General features: G+C 33.4%; 1 protein-coding gene and 1 long non-coding RNA gene across 8 annotated transcripts in view; one reads left to right on the plus strand and one right to left on the minus strand.

The window, feature by feature from the left end:
• Positions 1–808: 808 nt before the first annotated feature.
• LOC120352490 lies at positions 809–7,148 on the plus strand. The gene is made up of 3 exons (XR_005571870.1): positions 809–1,038; positions 1,784–1,858; positions 4,935–7,148. It is a non-coding gene; the product is annotated as an uncharacterized LOC120352490 (long non-coding RNA).
• A 5,527-nt stretch (positions 7,149–12,675) lies between these two features.
• The window catches only part of LOC111056455 (apoptosis-inducing factor 3), a 37,997-nt gene continuing 30,486 nt past the window's right edge, over positions 12,676–20,186 (minus strand). For 5 of the 7 annotated variants that reach the window (XM_039433273.1, XM_039433276.1, XM_039433279.1 and 2 more), the window contains 2 exons: positions 15,918–16,158; positions 12,676–12,874 (listed from right to left, as the gene is read on the minus strand). In XM_039433273.1, coding sequence (XP_039289207.1) covers positions 15,938–16,158 — 221 coding nt within the window. In that variant the 3' untranslated portion in view covers positions 12,676–12,874; positions 15,918–15,937. Of the gene's footprint in view, positions 12,875–14,531; positions 14,773–15,917; positions 16,159–20,186 lie in introns of all 7 variants that reach the window. The other 2 variants (XM_039433275.1, XM_039433277.1) reach the window with 1 other exon arrangement.

Consider the following 20,186-nt stretch of genomic DNA (forward strand, 5'->3'; position numbering starts at 1 on the left):
GGTTCGCTATTTTATAATTCATTCTCTATTAAATTCATTCTCTATAACTCATTCTCTATTAAATGTACGCCAGCTATGAATCATATTAAGTCTAAAAAAGCTTTGATAATATAATATATGTAATATTTATCCTACACGATTCAAAATCAACACTTTTTTACTTGAAAGTTTTGAAAAAATAATGAATTTAGTCTTAAACTCCAGAATAGAGTTGAGCGCACCCGTAAATACATCGTACTTAAATTCGTTTAAAAGAAACTAATTTAGATTATCAACAATGTTTTTATAATTTATTGTTGATCAATAACATGATAAATCTTATTTATAAACCATGACTCGGCTAAACTTAATACTTTTGTAAAAGAAGTAAGTTTGAATTTGAATAAGCTATCTTGAAACATGTAACCTACAAAATTCGTTAACCAATAACTAAAAATATTAATATAATTCAATGATTACTACCCTTGGAATTTATGATGTAGGTTAAAATTTGAATTGGAAAAATAAAATAACAAGTCATTATTTCAAAAAAGTGATATCAGTTGAATTATTAACGTTTATTCACGAAAAATTCCATTTAACATAGGGTTTTCAATGTAAACACGGGTTGAAGTGTACGCTTTTGAACAGCTGATCACCTGAGTGTTCTAGCCTTGTAGTTCCGTAAGCAACGTCACAACAAAACGAGTCGTCTTAACGATAGAAGTGAAATTTGGAATGTTTACCAAGATGGCGGCCGACCTTCACAGTGAACTTGGAATGCTGACAGCGCTCCAGTGGGCGTTTTGTCAACTACGAGAGATACGAGACATGATTTTATTCTTTGTAGGTTATGTTATTTTAGCGGAAAATAATGGTTGTGTTTACTTATAATTAATAATTATTAGTTTTCAAGTTACATGAATACTTCAGCTACAAAAGCCATAGTTTCAAAATAAAATTATTTTTCAAAATCGATTTGAGCTAGACTATATAGCTGTATGATAACATAAAATAATGATGAAGAGTGATGTTATTCTTTACTGTACCAGGTTCCAGGTAAGACAAACAAATTTGATTAAAAATCAAACTTTCAAAAATAAACAGGTCCAATTTATTATTCAATAAATAATGAATTTTTTGCCTTTTTATTATGTTATGATATGGTTAGCTTTTCAGGATTATCAATAATTATTCATTCCCTTAACCAGTAGCCTAACTTTTTGTAAAACCAACAAACATTGCTACTGGAAAATATGCAGTAGCCCTGCAAATTACATGTATTCTTATAATGCATTTTAAATTGCATGTAAATATTCGTATAATGCATTTGACATTAAACATTTATTTTGTGTTAGAATTTTTACTAAATGGCGTCTGTAAAAATGATTGTTATCTATCTAGATCTTTATAGACTCACAAGTTTTTAATGCACTTCTATTGTGCATACTTGTCTACATATTATAGACACTTTACAAATATTAATATATTATAATATAATATGCTTTTATTACCGTTATGATAACAGTGGAGAGAGATGGAAGAACAGAGTTACCAGAGTGGACAGATTCTCTGTCCACTGTCTTCTATAAAGGATATCTGATGTAATATTAACTGTTCATTCTTGTTTAAAATAACTAATTATGTTTTATTCCTCATGAAAAAAAATAATGATTGCAGGAGGTTTGTGGCATAAGTTCCTAATCCATCCTGAATGGAGCAAGTCCCTAGCTTAAACTCTTAACTTTTTTACAATTTTAGTTTTTTTCTTCCCATTCATATCCAACACTTTCTTATTTTTTAGAAAACATGCAGTCTGTAATCTACCCCCATGTCAGTGTAGAGAGGCCTGTTCATGAAGACACAACGTCCTTCGACGGTGAGTAATGCGTTACTAGTTTTGATCATTGGTCTTAGAGATGAACAATTATTATTTGAAAATATCTAGAATCCATTAAACGAGTCTCATTCCCAAACAAGAACATTCAAACTTGTTTCACTTGCCTGCCAATTTGAAACTGTCAGATTATATTACTCTTATGCCCAGTTTCTAGGCCATTTATTAAATCTAATGAACAATTGTATCTTGGACACCACTTATTAAATCTAACTCGACCATTAAACCTATAAATTGTTTTGTCAATGATTATGTTTAAGAGGGTGTATGATTTTAAATTGAGTTGGTAATTGACTAAGAACTAAATTTCAAATCAAACATCTCTCAACTTATGATGCAAAATTCCCTGAAATTCAAGATTAGAAACATTTATTTCCAGGTAGTTGATTCCCAAAATTCATAAATGCCCGGGAGTTTATGATTATTTTGTATAAGAAACGTAAACAACGCCTTTTTAATTAAACTTAGTGATAATCATATAAACAGCTATAAACAAGTTATATTTAAATGATTAGAATAAATAACTTTGAAACTATAATATTAAGTTCAAAGAATTCAGTAATTCGAATTCGTTTATTTATCACTTCTTGATGAGTGTGAGGAGGAATAAGCATTCATTTTCTAATCATTTAAGGCTCCGCGCCACGCTTTTGGAAACTTATTATTGGTTCCATCTCGAAGGTACTTTGATTTGAATTCTATCAAGATACTTAAATAGATGGTATTTCCAAGGAAAAAATATTTTCATCATTTTTCATTTTGATATATTAGGCGCTTTAAAAGCGCATAAAGTTCAAATATTGGGGAAGATCCATCCTCAAAATGTATGAATTTATTTGCTATCATTTATGTAATGGATCTGCCCCAAGATTTGAACTTTTGGCGCTTTCAAAGCGCCCAATATATCAAAAAGTATAAATGATAAAAGTGTTTTCTTGATATTAGTCAAATCTAAATAAATTGATAGTATACAATTCGTAATACTTTGATAATTTACCAGTAAAAAGAATCAAAAAGCGTGATGCACATCCTTGATTATTGTATACGGTACCACCATTATGATGCTACTTTCATTTTATGTCTTGTAAATTAAATCTGTTATACTCATATTCCTAACAGTCAAGTAAGCTTAGTCAACAAAATATTGGGTTTACTTCGTCTTGAATTGCTCAAGAAGTTGAATTTTGGGTTTACTTCGTCTTGTATCGCTCAAGAAATTTAATTATGATAAATCATCTATTACTTTGCAAAGAAGCTCACAATAATTTTCACCCAAAAATAAAATAATAAAGAACATACTAGAATGTTTGCTCCTTCAAAATTTCATTAGTATATGAATATTTCATTTTTTGTGATTGGATAGCCCAAATTACAAACGAGAGCAGAGGACTGTCGATAAATTTAAAAGAGCAAAATATTGAATGATAATATGCTAGAATAAAGAGAGCAATAATTAATAGATTGAATGTAGTAAGTATTATATTCAGCATTAAATTTATACCAGAAGTGACTTATTTGGTTACTCACCAGCAAGTAGTTTTCTTCAAATACTAAATACCAACTTACTCCAGGAATTGGAATTAGGTTTGTGGCAGGACAAGACGGAGTCGGGAAAAGGTGTTGGCTTCTCTTGTACATCTGCTACCCCTATCCGATGTATGTTAATTCTGGCATCAATTCAATTACTGATCAGTCCGAAAATTGCTTGGAAGATAACTTTACTATATTGACTATTACTTTACACTGCTGTACAATTCTAAGTCCGATCGCACTAGTTGAATATTTCAATATATATAATTATATTCACAAATAACAAGGAAAAACTGTACTTTTCCCCAACTTGGGACAGTTAATATATCGATAATAATTTTAACACAACGACGAACGTGTAAAATTTAATTTCAACGGCAACAATCGAAAAAAAACAGCCACAATCCTGTTTTTCACCGTCCGACACGAGCTGGCGAGTGGCGACTGGCGATTATGCGATAGAATAATCTAAATACTAAATTATCCGCTAGGGCGCAGCAGCTGCCGGCCTCGCCACTACAACTACCGCGAGACTTAAAACTAATTTAAAACTAGACTTAATCTAAATATGCTAAAGGGCGTCACCAGTGATATAAATGTGTAATATTCTTTCTACGAAGGCTTGGTTTTAAAGCATCTAAATTTGAAAATATTTAAGGGCTGAAAATTTTGTGAAGTGAAGAACTACAAGACTTGACATATTTCGGATTATGTTTAACTTTATCTAAATTTGGGAGAGGAACAGCACAGGGTTACCTTATTTTTCCTCTCCTTATCATTTTGATGATATACTTATTATGATAAAGAATAAAGAAGGGGACGCTTTACTTTAATTGAATCAGTAAAATCGATAGTATTTAATTAATACTATCTAAGTAACCCAACTTAATTCATCGATATAGGTGATCAATGGTTCACTCAAAGTAAAGTCTAACCAAATTATATAAAAATTGATGTAATTTGTGAGCTATTTACACTGTTTTTTTGAATGGATGATTTATTGATTATGATTGTCAAATGTGATTGAAATTGATAGGTTAAATATAAATTATTTTAATGCAATTTATTCCCATGGTTTCTTGGGCAGAGAAATATTACCCAATCATAAGTTCCTTCCCAATGGGAATATTCCCGACTTACATTACTACCCCCAAAAATAGCACTGGAAATCTCCCCGTCTACCCACTACACCATGTTTCTACCTCACTTTGTTCAAGCAAATCAGTCTTAGCGCAAAACGCCTATAATATAGTCCAATACAAACAGAAGAGATGTAGCACCAAGTCCATTCTGTTTCCATTGGACCATATTTCTATAATTATAGAGGTGTGAGAATCCTCTACGCCACTTTGGTGTGAATTGGGTCTAATGCTTAGTGAACTGTAAGTAGAAGTATATTACAAAATATTTATTCTACCACTCCTACCTATCACTAGAACTTGAAAATTTTAAAATTATTTTTAAATTTCATCAACTTATTTTTTATCATTCGATCAATCAATAATTCGTTTGTTTTTTTCTCTTTCAGATACCAAAACATATTACACAGTGTATATAGATGGACGGATAGAAAGCGTGAACATCAAAAGCCATCGTGTGTGTTACCCAGTTTCCATTCTGCATCTAACAATAGGAACCAAGCATCCAACATCATAACTTTATTATTATATTAGTCCAGGCAATGAATGCTCAAAAGAGGGTATAGAGAGAAAAGTTCGGAAGACTATATTTGACCCCGCAATTTTGTTTTGGGTATTAAGGAGGTAAAAATATAAAAAATCCACACCCCTACCCCTTGTGCTAAGGGGGTGGGGTGGTTCAAAGGTACCATTTTTTGGTTTCTCGCATATAACTCGAAAACTATACCTATAAACTATATCTTACGGACATAACTGTTAAATACAAAGGTAAAGCTTATATAATTTCCTACAATATTCATCTCACAACTGTTCTTGTTTTCGAGATATCCGCTCTTAAATGTGTGACATTTTTGAAAAAAACACGTTCGCCTCCAATTTTTCTCTATTTCTACTCTTTTAAAAATTGATAGGAAAAATCAATGCAGATTATGATCTCATAGAGCAATAAATTCTATTCAATTTTATGTATAATTTATCACTTTTACGCACTTCCCTACAACTGTTGCAATAGCTTTAGTGTTGAGTGAGAGGGGATGAGGGTGGTTCGAAAGTTGAATTTTTCAGCTTTTTGCTTCCGCGCTCATATCTTGAGAACAATGCGTTCAACCGACATAACTAACTATTAAAAAATTAAGTTTGATAAATTCTCTACACTTTTTGATCAGTGGAATTGTGATATTTCCAACAGTTATCGAGATATTCGCTCTTGAAGGTGTGCAATTGTCGAAATAACAGGATTTTATGCAATTTTTTGCTCTTTCAGGGCTTATAACTCTCCAACAATGCATCGTAAAAATCAATGCTTATCGTAGGTTTGTAGAGCATTAAATTCTCTTTAAAATAGTGTATTATTTCACTATTCAAAGTTTATGTTTCATTGTTTATAGCAACTTTAATGTAGGGGATGAAATTTCCAATGCTGCAACAATTGTTCATTTGGCAATGAAATTTGAAGCTGGTGTCTGTGACACAATTTTTGACGTTGCAGCTTAATTTTGACTAGTTAGTAGATTAACATAGCAAAAGTTCACATCTTTATCCCCTCTGTTGAAGGTTTGGAACCACTGAGTTGACACTAGTTGCAATATTGAAAATGTTGCTACATTGCACTATCATTTTTGATCATTTGTTACATCACACAACTATTATATGAATACTTTGTATTGTTGTAACCAACTTGAATCAATTGACAATTCCTTTTTTACTGCTTATTCAAATTTACTATTTGTTATTTTTGATTTTCATTAAACGTCCTTTTTCCTACTTAGTGCAGTCATCATAACTTTTAAGGCCATTTGTAAAGTGCCACTTATAATAAATGCAATCATTTGTTATTGTTACATTGTCTTACAATTTCTTGGCGTCTACCTTGCTACCAGGTATTTAGTAGTTATACTCTTATAAGTTTTATGGTGAGTTTGGGTTAAGGTATTGATGAACAACATCAGCCATCTTTTAAATTATATTTATTATTTAACAGACATTTCATTCAACTTAGTATACAGTCCACTTGAAGTCCCTCATACCAAACACATCAGATACTTAGTTTTCGAGTTATATGTGAGAAACCAAAAAATGTTACCTTTGAACCACCCCCACCCCCTTACTTAGCACAAGGGGTTGGGGGGGGGGAATTTTGATATGTTTACCCCCTTATTACCCTAAACAGAACTGCGAGGTCAAAAATTGTCTTCCAAACTTCTCCCTCTATAACCTTTCCTTGACTGCACTATATTATATCATCTAGTTAATTTTGATATCACATTAATTAAAAAGCTTCCCTCATAGTATAATTTTTCAATATTTTACTAATTGTATAATACACAAGAAATCAATATATTGCCGAGGTTGTCAAAGATGTGAATTTTCAATGTTCTTTGATGTAAATATTATTGCAAAAAACTAATATCATGGTTAGCTATGCATAAAGAGGCATGGTAGCATGATGGTCATTCTTTACTGAATCGAAATAAGCTGTTATAATTTTTTCTATTATTCATTTGGTTTTCAATAAACTAGTTATGATCAGATGCCTCATTACTAAATGCAAAATTCATGTCGGTTATGTAGCTTTTCTGCAATAAACTAGAATTACTCAATAATTAAGTTGTTTAATTTGCTGTTTGATATGATAAACCATATGTTTTCGTTGTCATTGATTCATTCATAAAAATCAAATGTTGTTGATCCGTTACTAGTAGAAAGTCATGTTCAATTTTATTTGATTAAAGCTCTACAAATGAAGAGTTTACTTATTTCAATTTAATCAAATAAAATTGAACATGACTTTCTACTAGTAACGGATCAACAACATTTGATTTTTATGAATGAATCAATGACAACGAAAACATATGGTTTATCATATCATTCTACCCGGCTAGATTTTCGTGTTATCTTAGGGGCAAGATGACGGAGCGACACAGTGGACTCTTGTCCATCAGGGTGACGAATGTGAGCATACTCTGGGTTTGCCTCAATCAATTCAACTTCAGCTAATGAGCCCAGGACCAGTTTGGCTGAAGAAAATGAACCGAAATTCAAAGCAAGATTCATCAGTAGAAGAAGTTGAATTGATTGAGGCAAACCCAGAGTATGCTCACATTCGTCGCCCTGATGGACAAGAGTCCACTGTGTCGCTCCGTCATCTTGCCCCTAAGATAACACGAAAATCTAGCCGGGTAGAATGATATGATAAACCATATGTTTTCGTTGTCATTGATTCATTCATAAAAATCAAATGTTGTTGATCCGTTACTAGTAGAAAGTCATGTTCAATTTTATTTGATTAAAGCTCTACAAATGAAGAGTTTACTTATTTCAATGTTAAAGTTAGGCCACATTCACACCAGAGTTGTCTACTAACTGAGTTCTCAACAAATTTAGGCAGTTTCTGGAAATCCTTGTTTTAAACAAAAAGTTTAGTTTCCCAACCAATATGAGAAACACTGAAAAAGTTGTGAACAAAGTCTTCTACCTCTACAAGTCCTCGCAAACTATACAATCGCTATTAGACCAATTCTTTGGCAACAAGTTCTCTTTTTTGTTGCTCTACAAAAGAACAGTAACTTTATGTAGAAAACTATTTGTGGACAAATTTTTTTGTTGACAACTTTGGTTTAAATGCAGCAGCTTCAGCATTTATCCTTATCCATAAAATTATATTGTTGTACTTGAGTATACTCTTCATTTTTAATTACCCTATGTCGCACCTGGCTATTCCATTGGCTGCGAGCGAAATAGTAACAACTATCAACAGTATATAGCTGGCTAGTAGAATTCCACTAGCTTCAAAAGTTTGAACATGTCAACAATTCATTCGGGCTACTGAGACAAATGCGCAGGTACCAAAAAATAAATTTGTAATGGAATAAAAAAAGGTAGGTACGGTAATGAAAAATTGAGTGTCACTGTTTTGATAGAAGCTATAAAAGCATTGTTTTAATTGTCAGGTGTGACACAAGGCTTGCTATAATAATTCTAATCTGAAACAAATAATAGCTATAATACTTTGAAATCATTTTAAAAAATAAGCATTTTCGACAGAATAGGCAATGTCGTTATTTTTAGTCACTTTGGGTATGCCTACGCCTGTATTTCTAATTTTATTTTTTGCAAAATCTCAAATTTATTTTTTCTTCATTCATATGCAATATATAATCTTCAATTCCATAATGATATATTACATTAATTCCAATAAGTTAACATATTATTATTATATTAAATTGATGGTTAGCTGTCACAGGAGAATAGAAAGGCTATTATATCTATGAACTCAGTCATAGCCACCTCTTATACATGTATTAGAGGTGGCTATGACTCAGTACGGTAACAAATAATAATTATTAGTCTATTGATGAATAAAGATTTTACAAAATAAGAATACCTATGAAAGTTAATGGTAGGCCAACTATTACTTGATTTCTATATTCAGGCATTAATATCAATTATGAAAATACATTATTCGAATCATCATTAAACTATTCTTCTTGACGAATAAAGTATGATTGATTATTTTAAACAAGTCACCAGGATCTTGGATTCAAATATGAATTACAATACAATACCGTAGGCCTATATCTATATATTAGGTATTTTCAATAAGAAATTTAGATCTCTCAACATTCATGGGAAGTTGAAGGACAGTGATGGTTTTTCTTCTTGAGATATACCATTGGACATTCAATAAATAAATATATCCATCAACAAGCTCTCAGACAAAATAACGTTTTTGTTGAACTAAATAGAGTTTCTAATTGAAGCTTCAAAAATTGTATTCAGTCTATTTCAAGAAAGTTCTCATTCTTCTACGTTAGGGCCAGATTATATTCAATTTATTACGAGAACAATATTAAGCATTTCTTTTACCAATCCAAGAGTTTCCTGCTTCGCCGACTCCAAAAACGCTTAATATGGTCTGGCCCTTGTAGTGTTGATAAATAACCGGCAACATTAAACTTGTTCATACAGCCAAGCCATCTACTCTATAGTAGATCTTCAGTAGGCCTACTCGTATGCTAATAATTTATAAGCCTACGGTACGAATTACTAACAAGATTATCAGATATGTTTACTAAAGTAAAATCCTCTATTCTTCATGTTTTCAATAAAATTGCTTATATTCTTTGTTGACCGCCAACGCACAAATCTCATTACCGGTACGGGTAGTCTATGATAATTCGATGGATTCATCAAGTAGCCTGGACACATTTATGATGTTGGTTATTCTACTAAGATTCAAAGCTGAAACAAGCAAATATCCCTTTTCTATATTATTTTCAATATTATTATAGTTGCCATAGTTGGTAGCCTATATCATTTAGTTTTCTTTAGTTCATGGTTAGCATACAGTATTTGAATTTGCCGGTTGATAACTTGAATTTGAATTTGCCGGTTAAGCCAACTTGATAATAGTGTTTGAAAAATTTCAAAATAGAGAAGAATAAGTAGTTAATCTACTAATAAATGTTTTTTTTAATCTGAATAGACTCATCAATCATAGATTTGAACAATTTTTCATTATAAAATATTAATATCTTCAATTTGAAATTACAGAACAAATCAAGCTGGCCATGTTGTCAGCATTCCAAGTTCAGCTTAGCAGGTAAACATTCCAAATTCCACTTCTATGGTTAAGTAAATTGCAACAAAACACAAACGCGTCATATGATTGGTTCCATTTTCCGTTTCTCTTTTCCATCAAACTAGATGTCATATTATACACGCGCGAAATTCAAATTTGGGAGTAGACGAGTTATCGAATTGGGCAATAATACTATTATCATAGTTTATGATGATTTGATGATAATCATAGATGGAAATTTCTAATCATATATGACAATTGTACTATCAGATAGACCCGTCCTATATGCATCAATTTTATTCCTTGACAAAGTTACTTCAGCATTATGCATAGAGAAATAAGTTTTTAAATTGCGTTGACAATATATTTAAATTTGATGAGTTTAAGCCGACTGTCTAAGTAGAGGCATTATAGAGGATAGAGAAAAGATAGCATAACCTTATGCTAACTTTACTCAACGGTAGAAGGTAAGTTATTCTGTCAAATATGATACTGTAGCCTATCATCTTTTACATCTATTGGTAGAATACATAATTTTATGAATTTTTATCTACTATTTAAATGTTAGCACAAATCTGAGCGCCAGTATTGTGTATTGCATATTATATAGGATAGAATAACATCAATAAGGAAATTAAGTCCTGCTTGCACAAAAACCTGTTTAATTTTAATCGTGATTAAATGCCACGAGAACCAATCAGAGAATACTTTTTTCGGAACAACCTTGTCCGATTGGTTCTTGTACCATTTAATCAAGATTAAAATTTCATAGGAATTCTGCAACCGGACCAAGGGAGCTTCAGTTGTCAAAATTATGTGACATGAATCTTTTGTTCCTGTTATTTCTATTTGATTAGAGATTGGATTATTTGCTAAGCTATTCTTATTTGATTGAAACTCTTCCAAACTCTTAGTTCCTCAAGATACGGTAACTGAACATGAAAAGGATATTATAATCATTATGAAGAAGATATATCAAACAAGATATATGTAAATAAAAATATAATACTGTAAAATATCCATAAAGATTACATAATAATTAACAATATAATTGCATAAAATATAAAATAAGTAGTAAAAACAAATACATAACTAGGTAATTGATAAAAAGCTTCAATCCAACAGATTTTTCAAATCAATGGATTAAAATATATAGTGGCTTTCTTATTATGAATTTAAGTCATCAGCTTCTAGATCCATTAAAAGTCACTTAAAAATAATTTAGATGATATTTTAACAAGTTAGAGTGCTGTGCACGTTTTTTCAACCCCATAACCACTCATAAAATGAGCCTACCTAAATTCAGTGATACATATATTATGATACATTGGTACACAGTGTAGCACACTTTTGATGTGAATTCTCAGTTATATCTAAGCATCATATCTTCTATTTGATATAATCTATATGCCAGATACACTATTTTATTCTCAACAGTAATATGATAACAATAGCACAAATACGATATCAATACATTAGTTATCTCACATTGCATGAGGTGAAAACAAACGAATTTGAATAATATTATGCATGTGTGTAATGCTGTATCACTCAATTACATCATGCCAATTATGAAAATGAAATTAAAATGCACAAAAAATGGTAATCACATTTGATCCTCATATAAATGCCAAGGTTACGTTGAAAACTACTTTGGTAATGATTTAGCCTGATCTGTCTCTACCATGGCCTGTCTTAAAGAAATAGTTGATAATGATTGAGAACACTGATTGTATATTCAAATATAACAATATAAATAATTTTACAGATCAAAATTTGCAGTAGCAGAAGTCTTCGGGGTGATTTACGGCATTTAATTTGGATTTTCCTTTAATAATAATCATAAATATTAGCAAAGTAAGAAAATGCAATAGGTAAGTACTTCTGAACAGACCTTCATAACTAAATACATCGAATTATATACTCATACTATTAAGTAAATTTCCAATTATTTGACTAATAAATTCATTGAACTTACTGTATTTGACCCATTTCTAGAGACAATCTACAAAACCATGTTGATTATTTATAATCTAATATTTAGAGATAACCTTTTAAATTATCATACTTCTACAATATTCTTTATTGGTACAGATTGTATTGGTGATAGCTTAAGGTGCGTACAGACTTTCGCTCTGCTCCGCAACCGAACGTCACTCCAGCAGAGCGATTGATGATCGACCGGGGAGCAACAGTGGTTCGACCGGGGAACGCGAGAAGATCTAACATCTTCCGTAACGTTCATGATGGGTGCGGGGGAGGAGCGACTGTGGTTCGATGGTGGTACAAGGGCGGTACGAGGGCGGTACGAGGGAGGAGCGTGCTCGGTGCGGGTTGGAAGCGCGAATATGTGTACGCAGCTTAACATAGGCACAGTTCATCGGAAAGTAATAGAACTTTATGTTAGCAATAATTCAATATAATTATGATGAGGTCGTTCATTGATTAATAACATATTTATTGAGACAATTATTTGACTAATAAATTCATTGAACTTACTGTATTTGACCCATTTCTAGAGACAATCTACAAAACCGCAAGTCGCACCACTATAGTAGTAGTGGGTCAACTATTTCATCACAACTCCCATTCATGATTATGAAATATGGGGGAAAAAAGTAATAACTGGAAACAATGACCTATGTTACATTACTATAGTGAACTATGTTCGTGAACCCATATAAAGCAGTGAGTTTAATACTTTAGAACCGTTCAGGCAGTTGGTATGTAGGTAGATCTCAGGATTATCTGAAAAAGAAACAACAAAAGTTGAATCAGATTCAATCATAATGAATTATGAAGAAATTTATATATAATTATATGAAATTTTATTTATAAAGAAAATAAGAATCTCAATACCCCTTTTTTGAAATATTTTATCACAACATGTTTCGGACATTTATGCCATTTTCAAGTGGAGTGATATTGCACAATATCACTGGAAAATGGCATAAATGTCCGAAATATGTTGTGATAAAATATTTCAAAAAAGGGTATTGAGATTTTTATTTTCTTTATATTTATATTACAAGTAGCCCTATACAGAGGAAAAAAATAAAATTATTGTTATCCAATTACGTTAGTATCATAAAATACATCAAAGATCATTAAAATATGCATTCAGTCATAGAATCCTGGGAGAGATTTTCACAAAAACAGTAATGATTGAGAAATGACAAACATTTTCGATTAAACACTCTGGGAAAATTTGATTAACCTATGTGATTGGATAAACAGTTGTCACTATGATAGCAAACATTGTTTGTCCTCATTTTTGATACAGTTTGTCACTGAGTCAGTCAAACAATATGTCTATTATTATTTTTCAAATGTATATTTAATAAGTAAAATTTATTTTCAGTGTGAATACAACTACTCTAACATGAACCCTATAGTACTCTCATCTTTTTTCCGATTTATTTTTATCCTCTATTAAAATTGGAGATGAATTCCGTACTTGTACGTGAGTGATGGGAAGGATAATAATGACATATGAATACACCTACAGATAGGTTCACAAACTTAATCAAAAACCTACATACCAACATCTTCATGAAATCATACCAAATTTTCTAGTAGTTCTGTGAACAGTAAACCTCACGCAGTTTTCTCATCCACAAGTATCTGATGTCACCAGTTCTAGTTGATTCAGTTGAATCATATAATTCACAGTTGAATCTTTACTCTTAAAAACTGTCTCTCCAATATCAAAAACTCACATAATGTGTTAATAAACTCAGTTCACGTTTGAATTTGTATCACATATGATAATTTATCCAGTTCCGTGATAATCTTTCCATCTGATAAAAATATTTCTCAACTATTTTAAAATTAATTTTTTTCAATCACGGATATTATAATTTATTTAGCATTATTTAGTTCATTTAATCATTTTTTTATTTTATTTCCAATCACCTATTAAATTTGTTTTTCAAATGTGAGAATATTGATACTGATGGGCACGCATCATAAAAATATTGAAACCCTACCTTATATAAATCTTAGACCAGATATAGAATTCTATAGTATCTAATTATATTCTAATTCTATATCTGGTCTAAGATAGAAATAGACACGGCCAGACATCTGAGTAATGCATGCAATGATTAATCCACTTGTCAGCTGATTGATTATGAATAATTCTATAGTCTGATTGATCCTATCTTCAAAGTAGATGATATATGTAGTGATATCCGAGTATGGAGAATTCCTTTTCTTTTCATATTATCCTTAAAATGAAAAAATCAAAAAACCTTGTGTATACATCGACGCGCAGTTGAAAAAAGAATATTCCTGCCAAATCTCATCTAATTCTATCAACGCATTTGGCCGTAATCGCGTTACATACAGACAGACAATCCGAGTTAAAACATAGACCTCACTACGTTCGGTCAATAATACCAACCTTTGACAACCGTATACTTGCTAGTAGAGACGTTCATCGACCCACTCAATCTTCTTCCCGGTGACTTGAGATTTCTTCAACTTTTTGCCGTTGGTGAGTCGTTCGGCAAACTTGGCCGCGACCGGATCGGAGCCGACTGTTAGCACGGCGTTCACATTGTCGCCTTCGCAGTAATAAGCGACAAACTTCAGGTTGGCGACATCGCCCACGATAACAACGTCGTCGAATTTGCCGCCAACACCTGCAAAAAAAGATAATAATGTCAACTCTCACATTTCCGATTAATTTAAATACTACTACTGACAATCAATTAGCAGTATATTATACTGAATTGAATGAAAAAGACTAAGAAATTGTCAAAAAACCACTGATTTATTGATAATTAGAAAGACCGGTTTCGGTTATTACACCATTGTCAATCTCTGATAAACTAAAACTAAATACAAGAGCAGCAGAATTTATACTATTAGGCGAGTACTGCTATTGGTCGAGGGCATGAACGCCTGCCATTGGCCTAGCCAGACAGTCTTCTCCCACTCAACGGTGTGACAAAATGGCGGCTTAAGCAACAGAATCGCCATGATAATAAAATTTACTTTCAGTACAAAATAAGAACCAAGAAAACAAGTGTGAAAGATAATAAAACAGATATGTAAATGGAAAAACTATTGACTAATGTATGCTTACAATTTTATGATAAAACTAAATTCGTAGTGTTGTATTGGTTGAAATGAATCTGATCATTCATCCAGTTCCGTGATAATCTTTCCATCTAATAAAAATATTTCTCAACTATTTTAAAATTAATTTTTTTCAATCAAGAATATTATAATTTCTTTAGCATTATTTAGTCCATTTAATCATTTTTTTATTTTATTTCCAATCACCTATTAAATTTGTTTTTCAAATGTGAGAATATTGATACTGATGGGCACGCATCATAAAAAATATTGAAACCCTACCTAATATAAATCTTAGACCACATATAGAATTCTATATCTAATTATATTCTAATTCTATATCTGGTCTAAGATAGAAATAGACACGGCCAGACACATCTGAGTAATGCATGCAATGAATAATCCACTTATCAGCTGATTGATTATGAATAATTCTATAGTCTGATTGATCCTATCTTCAAAGTAGATGATATATGTAGTGATATCAGAGTATGGAGGAATTCCTTTTCTTTTCATATTATCCTTAAAATGAAAAATTTCAAAAAACCTTGAGTATACATCGACGCGCAGTTGAAAAAGGAATATTCCTGCCAAATCTCATCTGATTCTATCAACGCATTTGGCCGTAATCGCGTTACATGCAGACAGACAAAAGCAAATCCGATTTAAAACATAGACCTCACTACGTTCGGTCAATAATACCAACCTTTGACAACCGTATACTTGCTAGTAGAGACGCTCATCGACCCACTCGATCTTCTTCCCGGTGACTTGAGATTTCTTCAACTTTTTGCCGTTGGTGAGTCGTTCGGCAAACTTGGCCGCGACCGGATCGGAGCCGACTGTTAGCACGGCGTTCACATTGTCGCCTTCGCAGTAATAAGCGACAAACTTCAGGTTGGCGACATCGCCAACGATAACAACGTCGTCGAATTTGCCGCCAACACCTGCGAAAAAAGATAATAAAGTCAACTCTCAGATTTCCGATTAATTTAAATACTATTACTGGCAATCAAATAACAGTATATTATACAATAATAGAGTTTATAATATACAATTATAATTAATATATACAATTACAATTAATAATAAACAATAATAGAGTTATCCCAAAACTACAGTGAAGTTCACGTTATAATGGCAGTGGAGAAATACAGGAGAACAACGTTGCCGATTCTATAGAGCAGTGGTCGCCAAACTGATGAGCCTGTGAGCTAGAATAGAATTTATAAATCTTCTAGTGAGCTACCAAGCAATATTAGAATAAAGAAAGTATCTTTCATCGCCTATAAAGATACATTTCTAGTGTTGAAATCTACTTATCTCATAGCAAAAAGTATAACAAAAGTTGAAATGTACATTTCAATGAGAGCAGTGGAACTCTTTTTGGCCATCAAGTATTTTCTTGAAGCCGCCACTCTGATGCAGTTGTCCAAAAAATATTCCTATATCGATTTTTTATGAATTTCATAGGTACTTGAAAAAGATGATTCACACAAGTAGGTAGAGCTGAGCATAGCTTTCAATAGATTTCAACCTCAATGCAACTTGAATAATAATTGAATATTTTTCTTTGGGGACTAGAGGCCAAATATTTCCAGTTGTTGAAAGTGATCTGAGAGACAAGATCATTTTAAAAATCCACAAATTCCATTCCAACTGAAGCCTGATCTCCACCAAAATGTTTTACAACACAAACTGCAAAATCTTCTGCATCGATCTCTACAAAAGGAGAGTTAAAGAATTGTACCATATTCGATATGCTTTTAAAATCTTGAAATCGTTGATCAAACTGTTGTCTCAAGTCTGAATTGTAACGTATTCTTGGTTATTGCTGAGGTGCTGTGAAGGATTTTTCTCGTCATTGATTTTCTTCAATTGAAAAGTGTTTATATTCAAACTGGACGACATTCTTTTCCCACATCTCAAGCTCCTTGGAAAACGATTTTACAGTTCAAATCATTCCACCGATGTCCTTATATGATTATAAGGACAAAGGACTTGAAACTGCAAATTTAAATCATTCAACTTCTCAGTTATTTATCTGTGAGAAATGCAAAATTCTGTAGCCATGTTTCTCAATGCATGGTTGACAACCCAAGCAATTCTGTGAGCTACCAAAAACTACCCCATGAGCTACCGGTAGCTTGCGATCGACTGTTTGGCGACCATTGCTATAGAGGATAGCTGATACTGGTATATCTCATGTAATATCAACGGTTCATTCTTGTTTGAAATAATCAATTATATTTTATTAGCCAAAAAATAACTTTTTCAATTATTGAAAAATTTTCATGATCGAGATTGAATATATTGATAATCAATTATATTTCTACATTGTAAAAAAACGCTATGGCAATGTTGCGGAGCTAGGAAAGGATAGCACTAATTACTTTGACGAATGATAGACAAGAATGGCAATACCCATGTCAATCAAATACTGCCTTTAAAACGTGGACCACATTGTGGTTGTCATACATTATCGGATCGGAACGATACATGATAAGTGTGGCCCGGGCTTTATAATTATACCTTATATACCTTATATACCTCCTTCTTCATCCATTACCCACATCTGTGGGATCGATGGCGTCATTACACAATAAAAACAACACTTTCATACTCAAGTCAAGATCAAGATGGCAGAAAGTGACTAAGTAGTTAAAATTTGAGTCAGATCATCACTCATGTATTCACGCACTTCATAGTAAGCTCTGACTCTCATAAATCCGGTCACCACTCTCTCAAAATCACGCAAATCCAACTGCTTCACTCCTGCAGGCAGTCTATTGAAGTAGCGTAATGCTGCACTCCCATAACACACCTGCGACCTCTGAAGACGTACCCTCGGGATGTCAAGCAGCTCTCGATGCCTAGTGTTGTGATGGTGCACATCATTCCGAGTCAACAAACCATGCTGATTCTTCTTGACATGCAGCAGGCAGAGAAGAAGGAAGTGGCTGACAACTGTCATAATACCCAGTCTTACAAAAAGGGGCTTGCAGTGTGCTCGATGTTCACTAGCAGTTATAATCCGTGCAGCCCGTTTCTGCAGCTTAAGTACTTCCACCAACCTTGCTGAATGACCCCACATGAGCAGACCATAGGAGATATGGCAGTGGAAAAGTGCATGGTAAGTCATTACCAGATATGCCTCTGTCACATGTCCCCTCAGCTTCAGCAACAAGAAACAAATTCGCGACAGCCTGGTCACTTGTTGGATGTGGCTAGCCCAGTTCAGTTTTGAGTCCAAGACAAACCCTAACAGCTTTACAGGGTCCTGTTCAGCTGGCAGGCTGCGAGACAAACTGCAGATTATGTTTTGTGTTTTGTTCTCATTCAACTGAAAGCGATTTGCCTGGAACCATGAGGTTGAAGATTGGAGATGTTCTGCTGACAGTTCTAGCACATGCTGTAGGTCCACTCCAGATGACAATAAGGACGTATCATCAGCAAATAGCAGAGTCGAGCCGTTGTTGTCCAAGTCATTTATTATTATGATAAACAGGATTAGTCCCAGTATTGAACCCTGTGGCACTCCAAAATTCACAGGAAGTGGGCTGGAAGAAGCTCCTCCAAGAGACACCACTTGTGCCCTCCCAGTCAGGTAGGAATTCAATAGAGACAAAGCTGAGTCCACAATCCCATAGTAATGGAGCTTATCAGACAAAATTCCATGGTCAACGCAGTCAAATGCTCTGCTTAGGTCACAAAGAGTCAGTGCTAGGGATTCACCATCCTCAAATGCTGAACCAATCCGTTCAGCAACCCGATTTACCGCATCAAAAGTAGACCTCCCTCTGCGAAAACCGAATTGCATGTTTGAAAAAAGGTTATTCCTCTCAAAGAAGTCCTCAAGTTGGGGCTTGATGACTGCTTCAACCACCTTACCAAAGATTGGAGTGATGGATATAGGCCTGTAGCTGTTTAGGCTCTGGTGGTCACCCTTCTTGTAAACCGGAGTGGTTCTAGATGTTTTCAAGAAGTTTGGAAAGATGGCAGTCCTCAGGCAATCATTAACTGCCACAGCAAGTGGATCAACAATTTCCTCAATCACCTCACGAAGCATGAATGCAGACATTCCATACACATCAGGACTTTTCGATGGCTTGAATGATTTGACAATCTTCCTCAGGGCCAATGAAGTGATGGGGCGGAAGAAAGAGAGGCGTGCATGCACCGCTGGAACTCGTGCAGCCAGTAGTTCAGCAGGGTCTGCAGCAGCAGTGGGCAGTTCACCTACAATGCTATTCACTGATTCAATGAAGAAATCATTGAATGCATCCGGACTCGCAAACTCCAATTTTCTCACTGGCAAGGAACGATGAGAATTTATAACATCCCAGGCTGCCTTACAGCGGTTTGGAGCATTGTCAATTTTGGCTGCTGTTGCTACCTTCCTAGCCAACTCAACTTGCTTCTTGTAGATGGATTTAGCACGTCTATATCTCCTCCTGTCACCATCATCACCACCTTCACACCTATTCTTTAGAGCCAACATAACTTCCTTGATCGCAGCAAGATCATCATTATACCACTCCTGATGACTCTTCATACGGCCCTGTCTCTTCTGTGGTCGCCGAGAGCTGTATGTCTTGAGAATTTCTGGAAAAAATTTATCAAATTTCTCCTGAAAGAATTTGAAGAAGTTCCCAAGTAAACCAGAGTCACCTGGGTTCTGAAATACTGCATCCCAAGATGTTCTCGCCAAGTCATTTTTAAAGTGAATCAAAGCAGTTTCATGCACACGCCTTGAACTGAAAACATAATTAGCATGCCAAGTAGATGTTGCAGCACTCATGTAATTTTAGAAAGTTTTGAAAGTAAACCTACTTCTGACTTGAATTTTGAATAATATGTGAATGATAATACAATCAGATGGAATTAAATAGAGAATGCATTTATTCAAATGCTAATTAATATATAATTATTATTGAACGAAAATCCCAAATAAATGCTGTAAATCACCCCGAAG

This window comes from Nilaparvata lugens, chromosome 7 (genome assembly GCF_014356525.2).
Source record: "Nilaparvata lugens isolate BPH chromosome 7, ASM1435652v1, whole genome shotgun sequence".
In the NCBI taxonomy this organism is placed as follows: Eukaryota; Metazoa; Arthropoda; class Insecta; order Hemiptera; family Delphacidae; genus Nilaparvata; species Nilaparvata lugens.